This window comes from Adiantum capillus-veneris, chromosome 23 (assembly GCF_014529385.1).
Source record: "Adiantum capillus-veneris isolate H3 chromosome 23, ASM1452938v2, whole genome shotgun sequence".
Lineage (NCBI taxonomy): Eukaryota > Viridiplantae > Streptophyta > Polypodiopsida > Polypodiales > Pteridaceae > Adiantum > Adiantum capillus-veneris.
The window spans coordinates 134,896,861-134,916,452 of NC_140953.1; the positions used below are offsets into that span (position 1 = coordinate 134,896,861).

A 19,592-nucleotide genomic window follows, 5' to 3' on the forward strand; every position below is an offset into this window, starting at 1 on the left:
TTTTTTCTTGTTTAAAGGATTTTTAGGACAATCTTCAGGGAAGCGTCCTCCCTTTTTGCAGCATTGTATGCAATAAGCTTCAACTGGCTTGAGGTTTTTGTCAGGCTCTGGGCATTCATTTTTCCAATGATCATCTGTACCACAACTATGACAGTTTCTAGTTCTTGGCTTAATCATGGGTCTTACCATAGGAGGGTTAACACCTTGATTAGCCACATAATACATTGGTGCAAGCTCTGGTGTAGCATAAGTCACAGGATTTCTTCCATTGGTGGAGGATGTAAATTATACTAATCTCCTTCTATCATTACTGTAGATGGACTAAGCTCATCATAAGGTGTAACATGTACTAGTGCTTGTTCATCTATGACTTCCTCTCGATGCATGTACTTTACATGCACTGCATTATATCCTGGATATGGAGATTGTTGGCCCAACATGGGTTGAGGTCTTTCCATACTCATTGGTGGTCTTTGAGCTTGGGCCATATTAGGCTGATATCTGTACATGGGTTGTCCTTCTGGCCTCATAGGCACGTCTTGAACATTCCCATCATACTTTGGTCAATAATAGCACTCATTGGTCTCATGGTTAGTCCATTTACCCTTGACTGCACACCATTTTTGCGGTCTAATTGGTTGTCCCTATTGAAGTATCCCTTGTCCTGGTCCTCTCATAGGTGCTTTTTGCATGTTATTCATCATGTCATTCATCCTTTTGACCATGTCTTCTACGGCTGAAAGCGGTGCTGCAGCGGTCGTTCCTACTTGTGCTGGTCTGGTGGATGCTGTTTTCTCACTTTGATTATCATTAGGGACATCTTCTTCGTTAAAAATATCACAATTGTCTCCTAAGTCAATAGCATCTGACACACACTCTTCTAGGGTCGTATGCTTCTTGCTATACAATATAGCATGAAGTTTCTTGTTTAGCAGTCCCTCTAGAAATAAAGATACTAGTTGTTCTTTTGCCAGTATCTCTAACTCTGGGCATCTTGCAATGTATTGCTTCATTCAAGCTGCACAATGCCTAGCAGACTCACCTTGTTTCTATTTAAAGCTGTAGATTTGAGTTACCTTGTTGTGTTTGATTCCCTTTTTGGAAGAAGTAGCTACAAATCCTTGAGCTAAAGTATTCAAGTCCATGATTGACCATGGTGGAATGTTTTGGAACCATGTCAATGCTTTTCCTTTTAATGTCATTCCAAAACGCTCGAATTGAGTATGGAAATCAAATATGCGTTCTGCTCTTAGCACTTGGTAAGTGGTCATACGGGTCCCCAGATCCGCTATATTTTCTGACCCATTTCTGACAATTAGCTGGTCTGGTATATCTATTTGGTTCAACTCCCGACCTCCTTGCAGTTGGGTCCTGTTCCGATTCCTTCAAACCAGTCTGTTAGAAACAGTGACTCTTGTAGCCCTGAACTGGCCTTAGTGTCACCCGGTTTTCTTTGTGATGACATGGTTTCTGGTTTCTTAACATTACTCTCAGAAGATCTCTCACAGTGTTCATCTCTTGGAATAGTTTCTAGTCCTTGGTCTAATATCCAATCCCTTATGTAGTACCCTTGGTATTTGGTTTGTTCCACCTCCTCAGGAGTCATCATAGCAAAGTTATTGTTATAACAATCCCTAAATAGGTAGATCGGTAGATCTGTTGATCCCTTGTCCTTGATTTTGAAGATATAGATGATCTTCATGGTGTTAGTTGTCCTGATTTGGCATGTGAAGTCCATAGAAGATCTTCCAGATAGTAGTTGAGACTTTCAGATATCACTTGTGCAAAAAGCCAAAGGACTAATCTGCAATCTAGAAACTGAGTGAACATGTACTAATTTGGATCCGACTAAACCCAAAATTGCCCGGTGGCCTTGTGTTATGTTGGTCTAACACTGTACAGGTTCAAAAGTCAAAATTGATGTCTCTGTGTAGGAGTAGTAAATAATCACGATTATTTATTTTTGTCAGTTTTTTGCATTTTTTGGCTTATTTTACCAAGTATACAACCTGTGAAGGTCTCTGGACAAGTGTCACTAAGTTTGGACAAAATTTGTTCAAGTTTATTAATTGTTTCGTTCTCCAGACTTTTTTCAAGAATTTGGCTTGAGTCTCACTTTTGTGATCCAAATTTCACCAAAATTGACTCGTGTGGTCTACTTGATATGCTTGACCTTGTGGTATACTCAAATGTGCAAGATGGTCAATTTTTGAAGCAGACGTAAATAATTGCGATTATTTACTCTAGCTATTATGTTGCAAGTTTTTGCCCCAATCTATACACAGATCTAATAAGTATCTCAACTTAAGGTCCCTAGCCAAGTTTCATCAAATTTGGACAATTTTAGTGGTATACTGACTTTGTAAAAAAAGTTGAAAAATGGGACAGATGTAAATAATCGTGATTATTTACAGCTGGCAAATCTTTGCATCGTTTTTTCAACTGAGCATTTACACATGTCTATCACATCAATATAAGCCTATGAATCAAGTTTCATTGAGTTTGAACAAAATTTTCTTCAAATTACACTCAAGTTTCTGAAAGTCAGTACATAATTTAATTTTTACCTCATTTTTTATCAATGTGGTGATCCATAGCTTAAGTGCTTTTACAAAAGTTGTTTGTACACATGCATAGAGTCTCTAGCATCAACCTTGCTCAATTTTGAGTTGAAAATAAATAGTCGCAATTATTTACTTTAGGCCTAAAATAAATACTTTTTGGCACTTTTTCACTGGACAGTGTTTTCACGAGCTATTTTAAGCTTGTGAATCAAGTCAAAACTTAATTTTGCCTAAAATGTCAAGAAAAAGTAAATAATCTGAGCTTTTGCAAACTCTTGAAATTTTTACCTCAATATGTCCTTGAGCTTACCCACTGGTTCATACAACTTTTAAAGCATACTCTCCAGTTGGATTGAGTGGTTGGTAGTCTTTTGGAGCTATTTCTAGCCGTAGACCTGAAAATTCTGCAGCTTCACATTACAAGTCACAGTTGATTCTTTTGAAAAGAGCAACGTTCTGAAACCCACCTCGGATTCTGCTTACCCTACTCCTAGGTTCTACTGCAATGGGGTTGTGGAAAGTATCCAAAAACACTTTCTTTCTTGTTTTTTATGGTTTCTTGAGGATTGATCTTAAGACTTGTCTCGTCCATTAATCATTCTCAAAATCCTACTCTAATTCTATAATCCTAAAGGTACTCAGCAAGTACAATTACTTCCAAGATACCTCTACACAACAAAAGACGACAATCTTAAGCTATGTGGTTTTAAAAAGAAAGTTTCTATACTAGGAGATCCTAGAGGAAGTAACTTTACAAGACGCTCGTGTTTTTTCCTCGTTTAGGTTTCTTTGATCCCCGGTAATGGCGTCAAATGTGGGACGGGTGTCTGGCCTCACTCCTATCTTATTGCAGATGTAGTGACGAGAACCACAAATAAATTGTCAATCCATAGGACGAAGCTGACTGGACTAGTGCATAGAGGCTACAAGAGGTTGTCAATCTCTTGGAAAACAACTAACAACTCGCATCTAACTCAGGCTACACAAGTGACTGAAATCACCAAAAGCCAATCGCTCATTGGCAAACAAATCACATCCGTTACAACATCAAATGACATCCAAACGTTATGAAACTTCTAGGACATGTTTATAAGACCTAAGCACACATGCCTATGGTCTCAAATCTCACTTTAGGTCAAGTGAAAAATTACGATTATTAACAGCAGTGGATTTTTGACCTACTCATTTTCGACCCAGAATGCATCTAAATGCTTAGCAATGATGCCCCAATATCCCACCTATACTTAGTTTTTAATTTTAACGCTTAAATTCCTATTTATGATGAGATTATAGGCTACGGGTCGACGACGTCAAAAGCTACAAAATATCATGAAATGCTTACGTCAATGCGTAGAGCTCTTATCTGCGGTTGCAAGCAACAAACACGATTGCAATGTGACAACTAGGGAGGGAGTAGGAAGCACCAGAAGGAGAGAAGTGAGTGCTGCTAGCTCACGCTGTGTATTTTATTATCCAAAAGTTGAAAATAACTTCCAAAAATTGGCTTTTATACCTTAGCCAAGGTTTTTGGTGGTCAAAACTAATAATTTGGGAGCTTTAACTAATGATAAGTAAAGACATGTTGATACAATCTAGAAGCTTGTGGCCCTGGCTCATCAATTACAAAGTTTATTCGAAAAATAGGAGTTACAATATTTTTGATTCATCAAAATAATAAATGTTTTTACAATGAGAGCTCCGAAAAATAGTATCCGAGTTAGCTTGCTGCTATCACTCTTACACAAGAAGGTAACATAGAGAAACCCCACAGCCCAAGACATAAGTTAAGAGAGAGGAACGGAAAAATTGAAAGCATCTACCACTAATGGCCTAAAGATTGTATCCCCAAACTCCATTGTCTCTCTTGTGGAGTTTGGTTTTTAATATTTGGTTGAAAGCATGCAATGGTGGTACAAAAAAAGGACCTCTTTTGTTTGTACCTAGTTGGTAGTTCTACAAAAGCAAGAGGTTGTTTTGGAGGGAACCGTTTTCGGCCTCTAAAATTAAATGGTGTAGGAGGGAAGCTAGTAAAAGTAAAAAATCCAGTGACCACTCCGTTTGAAGAGACATTGTGGGTGGGGCCAATGATGGGAGTTACAACACGTTTGAACTCGTGTCACGTGGCATGTGTGTCCTGCGTAGTACCAGTGGCTTTTTGTAGTGGTTCTCAATTGCGCAACGCTGTCACAAAGCTCTCAGGCATCACCTTCAAGATTCCACTGTGCAACTAGCGTGGTTTCTGCTGTGCACCCATGCCACAATGAGGACGCCCGCGAGGAAGTCTGTTGCTGCCAAGGGTTCACCCGAAAAAGGCAAGAAGCCCAGGACAATGGATGCAACCTTCCCCCTCAAAGGCACAAAGTCTCCCCAAAGCATCAACACACCGAACACAAGGGTTAGCAAGGGGAGCATTTTCGTGGAGAAATCAACAAAGTTTGCAGCACCTTTTGCCGAGGGCGAGAATTTGTCTTCAACTAGAACAAGAGGTTGGTGTTTCTACGCTGTCATGTCCTGTTACAGGATTTGATTTTGTTTCATGCGAGGTAGGTATGTCAAAGTTTGTAAGTTCATCAAGTTTATGTACTATTTCTTGCTCAAGAGCCTTGCATTATGCATTTATGAAAGCATATGTGCCTTGAACCGAATATAATTTCAGGAGAAATTTCAACAGTTGCATGAGTGTATTGTTTCATCTATGCATTGCATGTAAGTCAATGTTTTGTTTCTTGCTCAGGAGCTTTGCATTTCTATCCTTTTTTTTGCATTGCATGCGTTCATGATTCAAGCATATGTGCCTTTAGCCGAACACAATCTCAGGAGATTTTTCAACAATTATGAATGTATTGTTTCATCTATGCATCTATGTAGAAGGGTCTTCTTGTATCACTATAATCATACCCTGTGGGACAAGAGGGCTTACTAAGAAAATGAGGAAGTTTAGGGTTCAAAATATGGCATTGTACACTATCAAATTTGGTACTTTACAGTACCAAATTTGGTACATTAGGGGAATTTTGAGGTCATTTTTCTGCCCTGTAAGGAAGTTTGACCAAAAGATTCTCTCAAAAGTTGGGCGTCCGGTAAAATTTTTGCAAACGAGCTCCAAATCTGGCGGAATCTTTAGACTAGCAAAAGATTCCGCCAGATTTGGAGCTCGTTTGCAAAAATTTTACCGGACGCCCAACTTTTGAGAGAATCTTTTGGTCAAACTTCCTTACAGGGCAGAAAAATGACCTCAAAATTCCCCTAATGCTGTACAATGATAAATCTGTATAGCCTCAAATTTGGTAAGTACCAAATTGTGCATTGGCAAGGTCATCTGTGTGACCAAAGGGCTGTTTAGGGTGTAGGGTTTAGTTTGACATTGCTGAAATGTTGCCAATAGAAGGTCATTTAGGAAGCATGCCTAGGTATTTTGGATTGGTAGACGGAGGGCATGTCTAACATTTGAGCTTTGTATTTCCACATTACAGGCAAAACCAAAATGGAAGAATACCCTATTTTGACCAAGTTCTATAATACAGCCGAGGAGCTTCACGAAGAGTATGGTCTCAGCATGGAGGGGGTGCTTGCTGCAGGATCTTAGGGATGAAGACCTCCCTCACGACGAGTGGAAAATCTACTTGAATCACGTGCACCCAAGAATCCTTGAAGATTGCAGGTTCCTCTTCCACAAGGTATATCAAGCCCCTCCATCTTGTGGGAAAAGCACTGTGAAGTTTGCACGCTGCTATGCTTTTGAGAGATGCCATGCGACAACAAAGGACCCTGCCCGCCATAAAGTCGCATGGGCAAGGTTTGGAGGGGTAGTACTCAAAATGTGTGCCAGCCGCCCGGGAGGGTTGGAGCGGAAGGTCAGAACTTGACGAAGGGCAAATGGTGCCTCCCACAGCGGTTCAGGTTCATCTATTAAGAGGCCACGCCTTACGCAAAGTGGTAGTAGCCTCTGTACAGAGGTAGACCCCCCACAACTTCACGTAGAGTTGCCCGATTATGTTATAGAATTGGAAAGTATTGTTGAGAGAGTGCCTCAGAAAAGTGCAACTGCATTGGACAGGCTGAAAGAGCTGAAAGCATCTCTGCAACAGAACAAGGAAACATTTTTGAGAGCCGAGGGTTCCAATGCTGTTGTGATGCGGATAAAGGATGACATGGAGCACTATGATGTGCAACTTGCAAAACTAAAGCAGGAAAACCCTTTCAATGATGAGGACATCAAAGAGGTTGAGGTTGATGTGGGAGCCAGTCGATGCATGCTTCTTCGACTTGGAAACAAAGAGGACATGCTGATGCTAGAGAAGGAGGTTCATCTACAACAAGTAATTCCTATCATGTCTTAAGAAAGTGGTTTTGGTAGTGCATGTAGCTTTTTAGTATCTATAAATGTTGCTTTGCTAGTTTGACAAAGTTTGGTGGTTTTGCTTTTGTATGACAGTTGCATATTCTAGGTAGAGTGCTAGGTCGAGGTGGATTTTTTGAATTTCTCTATGTTATTTTGGTACTTTTTGTCCATACTGGTATCTTTTGGGTTTTTTTGGATATACTTTCTTGTTTTGGTATCTTCTATCATGTTGTTTTTAGTAGTTTGGTAGTATGATAAATCTGCTATTTTGGTAGTTTTGGTTGTGTTGCTAGTACCACTAAACCCTTACAGGTAGCTTTTGGAAGTTTTTGGTAATGCTTTGGTAGTTTTTGAAGTGGATCTAATAATGTTCTTTTGGTAGTTTTGGTTGCTTTTGGGTAGTTTATTGGTGGACTTGGGTGTATTCGTAATGCTTTTGGTACTAACTAGTAGCATTTGGTACTATTCTGGCACTCCCTTTGGTAGTTTATGGTTCTTCTGTAACGAGACTACTTTGAATGTATTGGTACTTTTAGGGGTTTAGGGTAGTTTCTTACAATGCTTTTTTGGTGGCTGTTAGGATTTGTGTTACTAATTGGTAGCTCATGGTTATGATTTGGTACTAGTAGCTCATGGTTATAATTTGGTACTAATTGGTAGCTCCTGGTTATGATTTGATACTAATTGGTAGCTCATGGTTATGATTTGGTACTAATTGGTAGCTCCTAGTTATGATTTGGTACTAATATTGGTAGTTTACGGTTGTCTTCTTGCATTGATGACCTGCTAGTTTTTGGTACTAATTGGTAGTATGATGGCTTTATTACTGTCTGCTGGGTTCTGGTACTGATTAGTAGTATGATGGCTTTGGTACTGTGTGCTAGTTATTGGTACTAATTGGTAGTATGATGACTTTGGTATTGTCTACTAGTTTTTGGTACTAATTGGTGATGGCCTCGGTATTGTCTGCTAGTTTTTGGTAGTAACTGGTAGTATAATGGCCTTGGTACTGTTTGCTACTATTTAGTACTAATTGGTAGTATGATGGCCTTGGTATTGTATGCTACATTTTGATACTAATTGGTAGCATGATGCCTTTGGTACTATCTACTAGCTTTTGGGTTCTAATTTGGGACTGTTTGTATTGCTGCTGCTGGTTGACAACAGGCTGAGTTTGATGTGCTGGAGGCAACATGGAAGGAAGCACAAGGGCATGTCATATTTGTGAAGCAGATGATTGATGATGTTTAGCACGGGAAGAGATTTATGTTATATCCTAGGCCCTAGGTTGTTGATTCGAGGGAGATGATCCATGTGTTTGGAATGTGTGTTGCATGTGGTGAGCTTTTGGAGTCTTCAGGAGTTGTAGGAACCTTTATGCTTGACTTCCGACATCAGTATCACCCCCTTTGCTTTAGTGCTTTGCTACTAAACAGGGATCATTGTGCCAAACTTAGTTGTAACATGGTGATCCCTGAGGTGGCAAAGTCTTGGGTCAGTAGGCATCGTGGTGTGAAAAGTAAGTATGTGTGTGTTCTGCAAATCATATGCTTACCTGCATTGAATGTGAGGTTGTTTGTAAGTATATGTTGTCTTTCTCCGTTTTTGCAGAGGAAGAGGATGCTGCAGCGGCTGGGCCTGGTGGGAAAAATGGACAAGCAGTCAAGGATGGACCAAATGCCACAAAATCTGCTGCAAATCATGCATGGGAGGAGGATGAGGATATTGGACAGATAAGGGATGTTCTCCGGGATTCAAAGCATGGTGGTGCGGAAGGGAAAGGGACTGAGAAGGGACATCATTGTGATACCATGCGGGACAACGAAGAAAACAGTGATTGTGAGGACAAAGATGCTAAAAGGAGTAAAGACAAGGTTGGAGGTAAAGTGCCTCACATAGTGGAGGTGGATGTATCAGATGCTGCTGCCAAGGGGCTTGAGGATCGAGTCACTAGCGAGGACAAGAACATGCAAAGAGAAGGTGTAGGGGAAGAGGCCACTATGGGGGAGGAGGACAAGAAGGGGGTTGAGGGGGAGGTCAAGAGGGGGGTGGAAGCCAGAGATGACAAATGTGTAGAGGATGCCAAGAAAGGGGATAACGGGGAGGCCAGGAAGGGGGAAGAGGCAAAAAAGGAAAAGGCAAGCAATGGGATGAAGGGGGACGGGCCCAAGGACGCCAAGAAGGAAGTGGTAGTGGAGGATACAAAAGTGGACAGTACTGACGGGAATGCGGATCCTGAAGCTGAAGATGCTGTGCAAAAGATGTCAGGTGATTCCACTAATTTGGTGACCCTATCGAAGCTTTTTAGTCTACAAAGAAAGAAGCACAACCGCGCCCGTGACCAGTTTTCTCGTGCATGCAAGCTGTAGCCCTTCTCATATGCTTATGTATTTTGCACAATGTGCTTCTCATTCTACCAATACAATCAATTTATGGCCTTTGTCTTTCATCAATTGTGTTCCAATGTAACTGTTAACTATGGTACAATACAGTTTTCCAATGTTACTGCTCACTATGGTACAATGCAGTTTTCCAATGTTACACTTTTACAGTGCAATACAATACCCAATTTGGTACTGTATAGTACCAAATTTGGTACTATATAGTACAATGGAGTTTTCCAATGTTACACTTCTACTGTGCAATATTGTACCACAATATGACACTGTATAGTACAATGCAGTTCTCCAATGTTACACTTCTACTGTGCAATATTGTACCACAATATGATACTGTACAGTACCCAGTTTGGTACTGTATAATACCCAATTTGATACTATATACTACCAAATTTGGTATTGTATAGTATCAACTTTGGTACAATACAGTATTAAATTCTGTACAGTACAATATCAAATTTTGCACTTCTTGTGTCATAATGGTGCTCTCTTTTTTATATAATGTTTGCATTGTATATTTGCCAACATTGATTTCGACTGTTGGTTCTGTAGTAAGATCTTGGTGGCAAGATGAGAAACAAGCAAACACAATACTTGTGGCTGATCTGGCTGCTAAAGCTGGCCGGCTGATTGTGCTTGACCTTAATGGGGTCTTATTGACAAGCTAAATAGAGCTGCCAGAAGGCCTTCGGGTTTTGGCGGATGAGCTCCAACCACGGATCATCCATGTCAATAAGTCAATGGTTTGTTGTGTAAGCCTAGATGCTGATGAGTTCATACAAACTCTTAAGAAGAAATCCAAGATAATTGTGTGGTCCTACTGTAGAAGGCAAAAATTGATAGATATGTTGAACGCTTGCTTCCCCCAGCATGTGAGGTAGAAGTATTTTGCAGGTAACAATGCCTTGAGTGCTTTAAAGGTTAAGCTACTCAGACTTCTAACACCTTTAAGGCATGGCAGGTATACTATCATAAGAAGACTGTGAGACCAGGCGGAAGAGTATGGCGGAGGTGCCGCATGTTCCCGACGATGTGGCCAATAAGCCTATTTTTCTGAAGAACCTGCGGACAATGTGGGCAAGGCACCCCCATTTTGATGCTAGCAACACAATACTAGTGGATGACTGCAGATACAAGTCGTTGAAAAACGACTATGAGAATTGTCTTGCCATTAGATCATATGATCCTTCGGTGGTTGAAAAAGATTACCCTTTTTACCTGGTAGACCGTATTTTTCCCTAGTAGCAAGGATGGATACATGATCATTACCCATCAGCATACACTCGCAAAAACCCAATTTTTGACACACAAGATGATGTCTCTGCATACGTTGCTGATTACTTCATACAGATAGAGGGGTACTCTTACAGATTAGATCCCCCTGACCTAGGAGATTCCTAAAGGGTTGTACTTGGTGAACTTGTGTATCATGTCACATAAAGTGTAATGGAGATTCCTGAACTTTGGTACTTGAACCAAATTTTATACACTGTCTTGGAGCTTGAACTGTACTATCTTTTTTTTGGTGTTGTCTAGTAGTTTCTAGTCTCAAAGCATCTTTTTTGAGATCCCTGACATTGGTGTTAATACAATGGTATCAGTAAGTACCAGTACTGGGTGTTACACAATACCTAATTTGGTACCTATTTCTGTACACTGTCTTGGAGCTTGAGCTATATTGTCTTTTTTTTGTGTGTTGTCTAGTAGTTTCTAGTCTCAAAGCATCTTTTTTAAGATCCCTGACATTGGTGTTAATACACACTAGGCTGGTAACCTAACAGGACATTCAGGGTTTTGAAAAAAACCTCAAAAACCATAGTAGATCCACTCATTTTGTAAAATCCTTTCATGAGGCTATAGTTCAAGGCCTACTACACATGTAAAAAATAAGAAACTTGTAAAATTTCTCATCTTTTGGTCACACCAAGCCTCCAAAGTTGATGGACCAGTACATTTTCATCAAAACAGTCATTTCTTACGTTTTGTTGCATAAAAATAAGATTAGGGATTTTTGTAGGACTTGAGATAAATTCCCTAGTTAACTTCAATGGGTTGGTGATCTGAACATATGATTGCTTCTCACTCACTATTTTTTGTTTTGCCAAAAGAAATAGGTACAAAAAAGTTGAATTTTTACCATTCTGCAAACCTATCATCAAAGTTTCTATAGCCACACTCAATACAAATAATATATGCATGTTTTCTTAGTTCCCTATTGTCCTTTAGGTTTATAAGGATCCATGGAGTATGTCAAAAGAATAATACATCTCTTACCAAGGGGAATCTTGGGGACAAAGATGAAGTGCTAAATAGAGCAAACATGAAAAAACTGGGTTCAACATTATGAGTTGTAGAATCCCATAGAAACTATTCAATATCTAGCCAAATTTGATCCTTATGACTAGATATGGTTACTACCTACAAAATGCATGTAGTTGTCACAAGAAACTAACAATATTGAAAAAGCTATACTTGATATACTAGAATGTTTCGTTTTCTTCTATAATTGAAAAAATCAACCATCGTTGTCTGCTATGAAAAATAGGGTATTAGGTGCCCCAAAACTCAAGGAATATTAGCTTTATGTTACAATATGCAACATAGAAAATCAAAACTGCGTTTGGATATCATGAAAGCCACCAAAAAAATCATAGAAGAGCTAAAATTGGCTAAAAAACAGGATTTTGTCAATTTTTGTAATTTGGTCATAACTTACAACTTTAACATTTATTTCTCCCTAGAAGCATCGGGACATGTTGAGGACTACTAAAGATAGTTCTCTAGCATTATAGACCTCACAAACATGAATTCTAGAGTAGTATAGTTGCAAAAAGTTGAAAAAAGCCAAAAACAGGACCCGTTTTTTCACACAGTTTAGGTTGTGAAATGTTGTGCAAGGACAAGGTTAAAGATGGAATTGATATTCCAAAAAATTTTCGAGTTTTTTCCAGCTCATAAGACAACTTTCTAGATAGATAGAACCTCAAAATCCATTTTGAAACTCTTGACATAATTCAAGGAAAATGGTCACTTTACAGGAATAAAAGTGTCCCAGGACATAAAAGTATCAGTAAGTACCAGTACTGTGTGTATTTGGGTGTTACACATTATCTAATTTGGTACTCACATTACGAACTTTTGGTACTTCCAAAGTGCCAAATTGTCTGTTTGGTACTTGAACTGTAGTGTCTTTTTTTTGGTGTTGTCTAGTAGTTTCTAGTTTAAAAGCATCTTTTTTAAGATCCCTGACATTGGTGTTAATACAATGGTATCAGTAAGTACCAGTATTGTGTGTTACACAATACCTCATTTGGTACTCACAATACCGAATTTTGGTTTTCAAAGTATCAATTGTCTGTTTGGTACTTGAATTGTACTGTCTTCTTTTTGGTGTTGTCTAGTAGTTTCTAGCCTAAAAGAAACTTTTTTAAGATCCCTGACATTGGTGTTAATACAATGGTATCAGTAAGTACCAGTGCTGTGTATCTGGGTGTTACACAATACCTACTTTGGTACTGGTATTCACAGTACCAACTTTTGGTACTTCGAAAGTACCAAGTTTTTTGTTTGGTATTATTTTCTCTCTATTATTGGTACTGTTAAGAGTGTGTTACAATACCCAGTTTGGTAGTCTGTAGTACCAACATTGTATGCCAAGGTTTCTTCATCATTAATAAAGATATTCCTTTCAGTATATCATTTTCTCTCTCATACATTTCAGTTATATACTTGTCATTCTCACGTATGGCACAAAGATCCCTTCACTCCCCTATTTTCCATATGGTATCAGAGTGAAGGGAAAGTTTTAAGAGACAACAGTAAACCATGAGGACAAAAAGATATATCCAGGCAATTATTTTACATCAATCTCAAGTACCGAACAGAGGAGGTGAAGGATAGAAAGAACAACAATAAACCATGAGGACAAAAAGATATATCCAAGAAGTTATTTTAATCAATCTCAAGTACTGAACATAGGAAGTGAAGGATAGAAAGAACAACAATAAACCATGAGGACAAAAGGATATATTCTGACCAAGAGGAAAAGCATGGACTTGCCCACTTAGGGGTTTTGGCATTGTGTAACTTCAAGTATCATGGATGCACCATCATCACTATCATCATCATCATATGGCATGCTATTGTATATGTTCTCATATACTTCAGCAGATAACGTAAAATTATTAGGGACTCCAAAAATAGGCTCCATTGGGAAACGTATGGCCCTTACAAGATGTGAGTAGATCATGACTACAGATGTCTGATCCAATAAGCTATATGTATCAACTTTTCCTTCGACTTGGCCATAGTAGAAACCTTTAATAACCTTTGCGCCTCTAACAATCTTGTTATGCCACCTATCCTTTTGTGATCTCATCGTCTGGTACAACTCCTTTGTGCATTTGATAAGGTAGAAGTCCTCTTTGGTCTTGGCTGCTTTGACTGCAAAGTTATCCCTAACGGACAACATTTCACATAACATTTCAGGGCTTCCTTCATACAATGGCAGGTTAGAAATTTGGCTCATCAGCACAAAATTTGAATATCTCTGATCCTCCTCATCATCCTCTTCATTGTACCTTCCTGTATTTACAGACTCCGGTAGTGGTTTGATGGAAATATATTTCCATTCTTCTATGTGTAGTCTATTTTTTCATCTTCTCCATAGCCCACTGATACATGGATCACAGAAGCATGAAAGGGTTCAAAAGCGCATAGCACATGGGTTGTCCCTTGAATACCCATCAACACAATGAAATGAGCGGGAGCCCACAATGTGCTCACAGTCCCATTGGAGATCGCGTTGCACATCATCCATGCCAATAAGCCAGAACACTCTCTATGTAGTACACCTGTGCGACTGATCTCCTGGCTGAAATGTTGCGTTCAAAAAGTTCAACACATTAGCCGCACACTTTATAGGCCAGACATCTGGTTTCAATTCCTCATGTCTTAAGGTTCTCTTGATGACTACCCCTACCCATCATGCTCTCCTTTTCCATGCCCGGATGCTGAGGAGTTATACATCATGTGCAAGCATGTCATTTGATAGTAACTGGCCACAAAATAGTAAGGACTACGTGCTTCGAATTGTGAAGCTGCACCATCTGACCACACCCAATGGTGTTGCAAACAATGTCCTGGTTGTTTTAGCCACCTGTCATGAAGCAAGAGACAATGTTGTACAGACAATGTATCATGGTGCTTGTCATCGGATATGTAAAAGTGCAACGTCTTTTGAACACCACGTGCTGCATTTCTTACATAAGTGATGTGCACAAGTATTGTGACTTGGGTAGGCCACCAATGCATTGACTGAATCTCATTCTGAATTTTAAAAGAATAATTCTCTACAAAGTCAATAACTGATACAGAGACATTTCTAGGAAACTTGAGCAAACAATCCTTGAATTGTTGGGCTTGCCAACAAAAGACAAATTTGTGCTTGATGAAGCTTGTGAGGTGGACTGAAAATAGGCTAAGAAAAGCAGCACTTTTCATCCTCACACAATCAAGTCCTTTCTCTTCTTCTCACTCCCACCTGCATCAAGTTGTCCTATTCCAACATCCATGAAGACCCTCACAAACACCTCCTTGCTATCCTCTGCTATCTCATTGGGACAAAATGTCAACTTTCGTACACCACATTGGGGAGCAGTCCCCCATTAAGCATTTCTTGGCATAGTATTCACTATCTCTTGGCTCATTAGGAGAAAGTTGGACAGACTTTTGGGCCCTGTAAGAAGTGCCACGTCGGCTTAGAGAGAGAAAATAAAAATGTTAAATTGTGCATTTTATGTGATATTTTTCTGCGCAACAAAAAGCCAAAATACATTCTTTGGTAGGTAGCCGCCGTCTTTATCATTCTTATCCTTCGTTCTCTTGTCAGGAATCCAACTAACCGTATGACTAATGATTTGAAATGCCAACTTACAAGTGTTCCCTCCAAAAACATAAGCCACACAAACTTTATCGACTCTAAACTTGAGAATATGGCCTTCCCTCCCAAAACCTCCGTCTTTTTCTCTATCAACTCTAGGAATGGAGAACGCTTCTTTTCCTGATGAAAACACTAATTTGAACTTGCAATCCTCAACCCCTTCATCTTTACCACTTACCCAAAGAAAGAACACACATCATCTTCATGTTGATGTATTGCAAGAGTACGTACCGTTGTAGAAACTTAGAAGGGAGTCTTTCTTATCTCAACGGGAAAAAGAACTTAGAAGGACAAACAAGGAATTTTTTTTGGATTTGTGGACCGATGGGTCTATTTATCCAAAGGATCCTACGACAAATGCGCCACCTCCCTTTGCTAATATCACTAACCTCTTACATTTCACAGGCGATGGCAAGGATGGGCTATTGGGATACACCGAACATTTGGAAATGAGAGGATGGAATGCGAAAAGGCAAAGAAACTTCCTGGTGATGGAGAACATGCAGCTAAAGAAACTTAATGAAGCATGCTCTCAAAAGATTTCATCAAACAGAGAGACAATCCAAGGCCTTGAGAAGAAGATCACAAGTTTGCGAGAGAAAGACACTGTGCTTGGTAGTCGGAAAAGAAAACGAGATCTGTGCAACATTGAGAGCATGAAGGTTGGTAGTGGTGGCCTGAAAAAACGAATACGAGTTTTAAGGTAACTCGAAGTTTGTTCCTTCAATGTGCTTCACTAAGAAACGAATACACTTTCCTATACATGACCATAACGCATGGTGCTTTTTTGGCACGTCTTTACTGCATCCAAACTCGAACGGTGCAGGCTTCAATGCCGGAGTGCATTACAGCCATCTAGTTCCAAAAGAAGTAGTTGAAGAGATGATAACTCATAAAATTTTTTGTAAGTTGAAAGGGAGGCTCCTTACCTCCTTCATGAACGAGAATCAACTGGAACCAATGGAATTGCAAGCAATACTTGATGAGAGTGGCATCTGGCAAATGGGATACACGGCACTCTTCAAAGCATTAGCTAAAAAGTCTCAAAATAAACTATAGAGAGGATCATTGCTGCCAAAGCCATCACATGTAAAGGCTGCTCGCTGGCACATAAACGATGAGGTGTTTGAGAAACTTGGGTCACCATTCCATATTGAAGCAACGTTCTTAGGCAAGGGCGGTAGAGAGGTATAGTTTAACGAGCACAACAACCTCTTCGTTGATCTTGAAGCATTGCAAAGGTATGATGTTCACTTCTTTGACATCAGTCGAGAGGAGTGTGGTGGGGTTCTCAAGTTTTTTTTGAAGCTCGATGAGTGCGAGGTGCTAAAGAACAAGAAGCTGGAGAGAGTCACCATTACCCTCATGAACAGAGCTCTAGATCCATCAATAGCGAAAGAGGATCCACGATACTTCAACGTGCAATCCAAAAACAACATTCTAACTCTAGGATCATTTCAGGTATACTTCGTTCACTCTATGATAACAAAAATATTGATTATTTGGTTGTTGTTTGTGTTTTCGTTTTTCACTGCAGGTTGATCTGGAAAATTTTGAAATCCTCGATTGGGTTTTTAGTCAAACCCAAATTCCTTCTATCATCAGTGAACAAAGAAACGGAGCCGTTCTTTCAGTGGAAGGATTTGGTGACTACACAGTGGAATGGCACATGGCAGGTGACTTAAAGACTCTTAAGTGTATGTACAACATAACACACGGAGCAGCTGTGGCAAATCCATGCTTCTATTTCATGGCTGATGCACAATCTCTTGAGAGTGTGCAATGGAATAGAGCTCCCAACAGACATCTTCAAGATAAGACTTTTAAACCAGTGCTTGATATTCCTCTGAGTAGAGTTCACGTCTGTACACTTCATGCACTCTGTTGAATAGTTGAAAAGGTGGTTCATTTGTACATATGTTTTGCATGAACATTAAAGCCAGAGAGTGAGTCGAAAAGAGTGATCAAAGCATTAGAGGGAGTGCTCTCAGACATTGGTTTGCATGGAGGCAATGTCAAAATTGAAGAGGACCCTAAGATGTCTCAAAGTCGGTACAAGGTACCGAGGAAAGCATTGATAGGCGGAGTGAAGGCAAGAAGGTTTCTTGGGTTTAGCCTCAAAGATTCAGATAGAGAAGAAAGGAGAAACCTGTTCAACAATTGGAAACAATTACATAAAGTGGTTAAAGACAATGCTGGTGGTGGGGCAATCCAGAATCACAGGGCGAACGTGTGGAAATCACTAGATAAAATTTTCCACTACATTGAGCAGCATTCTTGGGACCAAAGTAAGCTCACATCATTTCAAGCAGCCTTGCTGGATTGGAAAAAGGTTTACCTTATAGGGTGGGGTGGGCAACATATCACACATTACATGGTGGGTTGGCATTCTACGTATACAAAACAAAATTTTAAATTGTACTCTACTGACCATTTTGTTTTATTTCAATGCAGCACATACTGTTCAACCATGGTCCATATTTTGCCAAGACATACGGCTCACTATCAATATGGTCCACACTAGGCATGGAAAAAACCCACTACATGGCAAGAACAGGTTAGTTTAAGCACACTAGATATGGGGGAGGAGAAGATAAGGCCAATAGCCTATTAGAGTTACACCAATGGACTTATAGACGACTAATTCATAGAGCAAGGCAGAAGGAACTTCTTAAGAGTTCAGAAATTACACGGTCTTTACAACACATCCACAAAGAGAAGAAACAGATGTCTTGGGGAGCTTCAAATGCGATGGAGCACCATGCAAGGTGGCGAAGGTCACGAGTCACGAGCGGGAGAAGATGGACCTGAGCCCGTTGTTTTTATCCTCTTTGATGCACCTCCTTCTTCCTCACTTTGTACCTCTTCGATGTACAAGCTCTGTAGACGAGCTCGTTCCTCTGTTGATGGCAGCATCCCCACGGGCATCAGGCGTGTTCTTTCCCTCAGAAACAACCGCTTGTTGTATGGATCTAAGCTTTCCGGGTCTATGAAATAGGGGGATCTGAGTGCTTGGCACCCATACCCAATGCCAAATACGCGTAGAGCAAACTGTTTCTCAATCAGAATTAGTCTTTTTGCATTTAGTGGGAGGGGGTGCCCACCACACAATCTTGTAATAACTTTCATTGCAAACAGTGGGAACTTTGCATTGTCATCGGAGTATTCCTTGTGGTATATTATGATCTACATAAAAATTGTAATGAATTTATGGACCGTAAGTGAGATGAGTACAATTACCAAGTACTTGAATTGTTTCTACAAACCTTTTTGTGGTTGAAACGCCTGATGTAATGAGACAACGCCGCATCCTTGCCTTGGACTCCAGTGACAAGCCCTTGCCGTGAGCCTCTCGCTCTTCTAAGGAAACTATCGTCATACACTATCACCTGGAAACAAAAAAAATGACCATGATATTTTATCACTGGGTCATCTCCAATACCATCTGAATGCACGACAAAAGTTACCATCTGATTCTCGTCCATTTGCAACATCGACCTCCCCCACAAGTGAATAGACTGACTATTCATTACCTGATCTCTGGGTGCCACGGGCCTACCCATGTTTTCCAAGCCGAGTTGTTTTGTTGTCGATTCAAACTGCTCATTTGTTGGCAAATTGGCCTCTCCGGACTTTGCTTCATTGAATGTATCTTTGATCAGTTGCCACCCTGAAGTGAACTGTGAGTCGCGGATAGCTGTGTCAGCAATAAGATGTTGGTCCACTCCATCATCATCCACAAACCCCATGTCTGCCTCACAAAAAATTGCAATTGCAGCTAGGCAATAGTCCTTCCGTATATTGAGCTCATGCATGATATCTGTGAGCAGAACATAGTGGGTGTCGCCCGCCATAGCAAAGCTGGGAGCACAATTCACAAATTCTTGCTTGCATCCTATTGCTGCATCCACAAGAGAAGCAAGAGTTAAGCCCACATCAAATGTTTCCTTTAGTACCTCTACCCGCTCTTCTTCTGGGTCAAATTGCACCTCCACATCCTCTACCTCTTCCTCCGGCGCCAATGGACAACTACCGAAAGCTGTTGACTGGGAAGTCTTTGACTCACCATCTGTCTGCAAGTATAAGTAACAGACAAACCCGTGGTAGAATTCCACTAAGCGACACCTTTTGAAGTGCTTCATATACCTGTCTTGTACAAGGAGTGCATTTGAAGGACACTTTTCTAGACAGCGATTTAGTCTCCTTGAAGCACTCTTGGGGTCAAGGTCGATTGGGTGCACATATCTCATGCCATCAACTGTCATTGAATTGTCACAAGTGACTGCCTCACCTGTTGCAAATGGGTTTGTAGGTACTCAAATGAGAAATCTATAATCCTCTGTATA

At 40.1% G+C, this 19,592-nt stretch overlaps 1 protein-coding gene across 1 annotated transcript in view; it reads left to right on the forward strand.

Moving 5' to 3' along the window:
* Window positions 1-9,275, forward strand: part of LOC147428627 (poly(A)-specific ribonuclease PARN-like) — a 119,154-nt gene extending 109,879 nt beyond the window's left edge. Inside the window, exon 9 of the mRNA XM_086496863.1 lies at window positions 8,518-9,275. Within this exon, the coding sequence (XP_086352989.1) occupies window positions 8,518-9,275 (758 nt within the window). The remainder of the gene's footprint in view (window positions 1-8,517) is intronic.
* Window positions 9,276-19,592: the final 10,317 nt, after the last annotated feature.